Below are 1,518 nucleotides of genomic sequence, written 5' to 3'. Positions count from 1 at the left end.
TCCTTGGGCTCCACCCTGAGGAACTATCTCGCTTCTTTCATTCTTAGGCCGACCAGAACAGGAGCCCGTGACACCTGGGAGTTCCCCTTAAAGAGGAAACCTGTAAGCTTCTTTTGTCAGAGCCATCCTGGGTGGGGAGATTTTCTCAGCTGAGGCCACTGACCATCTCTCTTGCTCCCCCAGGGTCCCACTGTCCTTCTGGCCACCTCCAATACCAGCCATCATGTCTCTGGGTCAGAAGAGTGAGTGCTGCAAGCTTGAGGAAGACCTTCAGGCCCCAAAAGAGGCACAGGGCCTAGAATGTGTGCAGGCTCCCATGGCTCAGAAGGAAGAGGCTACTTCCTGCCCCAAATCTACCATCTCCTCTTCCCTCACCCCATTGATCCCTGGAACCACAGAGGAGGTACCTGCCACTGGGGCACTGACTGCTGTCCAGAGTTCTCAGGGAGACTGCTTCTCACCCACTGCCACCTCAGCCACTCCACTGAGTCAATCTGATGAAAATTCCAGAAGCCAAGAGGAGGAGGAGCCCAGCACCTCCCAGACTCCACCAGATCCTGAGTCCTTGCTCGGTGATGAGCTAAACAACAAGGTGGCTGAACTGGTGCAGTTCCTGTGTGTCAAATATGTAACAAAGGAACCCACCACAAAAGCAGAAATGCTGAAGAGTGTCATCAGAGAACACAAGGACAACTTCCCTGATATCTTCAGCAAAGTCTGTGAGTGCATGGAGGTTGTCTTTGGCATTGAAGTGAAAGAAGTGGACCCCACGAGACACTCCTATGAGCTTGTCAAAACACTCAACCTCACCTACGATGGGATGCTGAGTAATGATGGGAGAATGCCCAAGACTGGCTTCCTGATACTTATCCTGGGTATGATCTTCATGGAGGGCAACTGTGTCCCTGAGGAGAAAATCTGGAAATTATTGAATACGATGGGGATGTATGCTGGGCAGGAGGATTTCATCTACGGGGAGCCCAGGAAACTCATCACCAAAGATTTGGTGGAGGAACAATATCTACAGTATCGACAGGTGCCTCACAGTGATCCTCCACGTTATGAATTCCTATGGGGTCCAAGGGCCTATGCTGAAACCAGTAAGATGAAAGTCCTGGAGTTTTTTGCCAAGATCAGTGGGACTGACCCCACTTCCTTCTTATTCTGGTATGAGGAAGCTTTGAGAGATGAGAGAGCCCAGGCCAGAACTGTCCCTGGGGATGATACTACTGCCATGGCCAGTGAAAATTCCAGTGTCATGTCCAGCAACCTCTTCTGCCCTGAGTGAAGTCCAAAGCAGTTTCTTCAGTCTTCATCTGAAGACAACAGTCTGTGTTCCATGTAATGGAGGGCTAGGGTGGAACAGTCTATTAGCATTTTCATGTTTCTATTGTATATGAGTGATTTGGACATTTAACTTTTTTATTACTTGTTTTTCCCCCAAATATTGTTTAATAAAGTTTAATTAGCTCCAGAATCTAAGCTTATGAGTGACAATGATCACACAGTTATAGCTGT

At 48.6% G+C, this 1,518-nt stretch overlaps 1 protein-coding gene across 1 annotated transcript; it reads left to right on the top strand.

Moving 5' to 3' along the window:
- Positions 1 to 223: 223 nt before the first annotated feature.
- On the top strand, positions 224 to 1,288 carry LOC133052630 (melanoma-associated antigen 10-like). The gene has a single exon (XM_061137549.1). It carries the CDS (start codon positions 224 to 226, stop codon positions 1,286 to 1,288), a length of 1,065 nt encoding a protein of 354 aa, XP_060993532.1.
- The last annotated feature ends 230 nt before the right edge of the window (positions 1,289 to 1,518 follow it).

This window comes from Dama dama, chromosome X (genome assembly GCF_033118175.1).
Source record: "Dama dama isolate Ldn47 chromosome X, ASM3311817v1, whole genome shotgun sequence".
Classification (NCBI taxonomy): Eukaryota; Metazoa; Chordata; class Mammalia; order Artiodactyla; family Cervidae; genus Dama; species Dama dama.
Note: the sequence above shows the minus strand (reverse complement) of the source record. Positions and strands in the feature narration are given on the sequence as shown.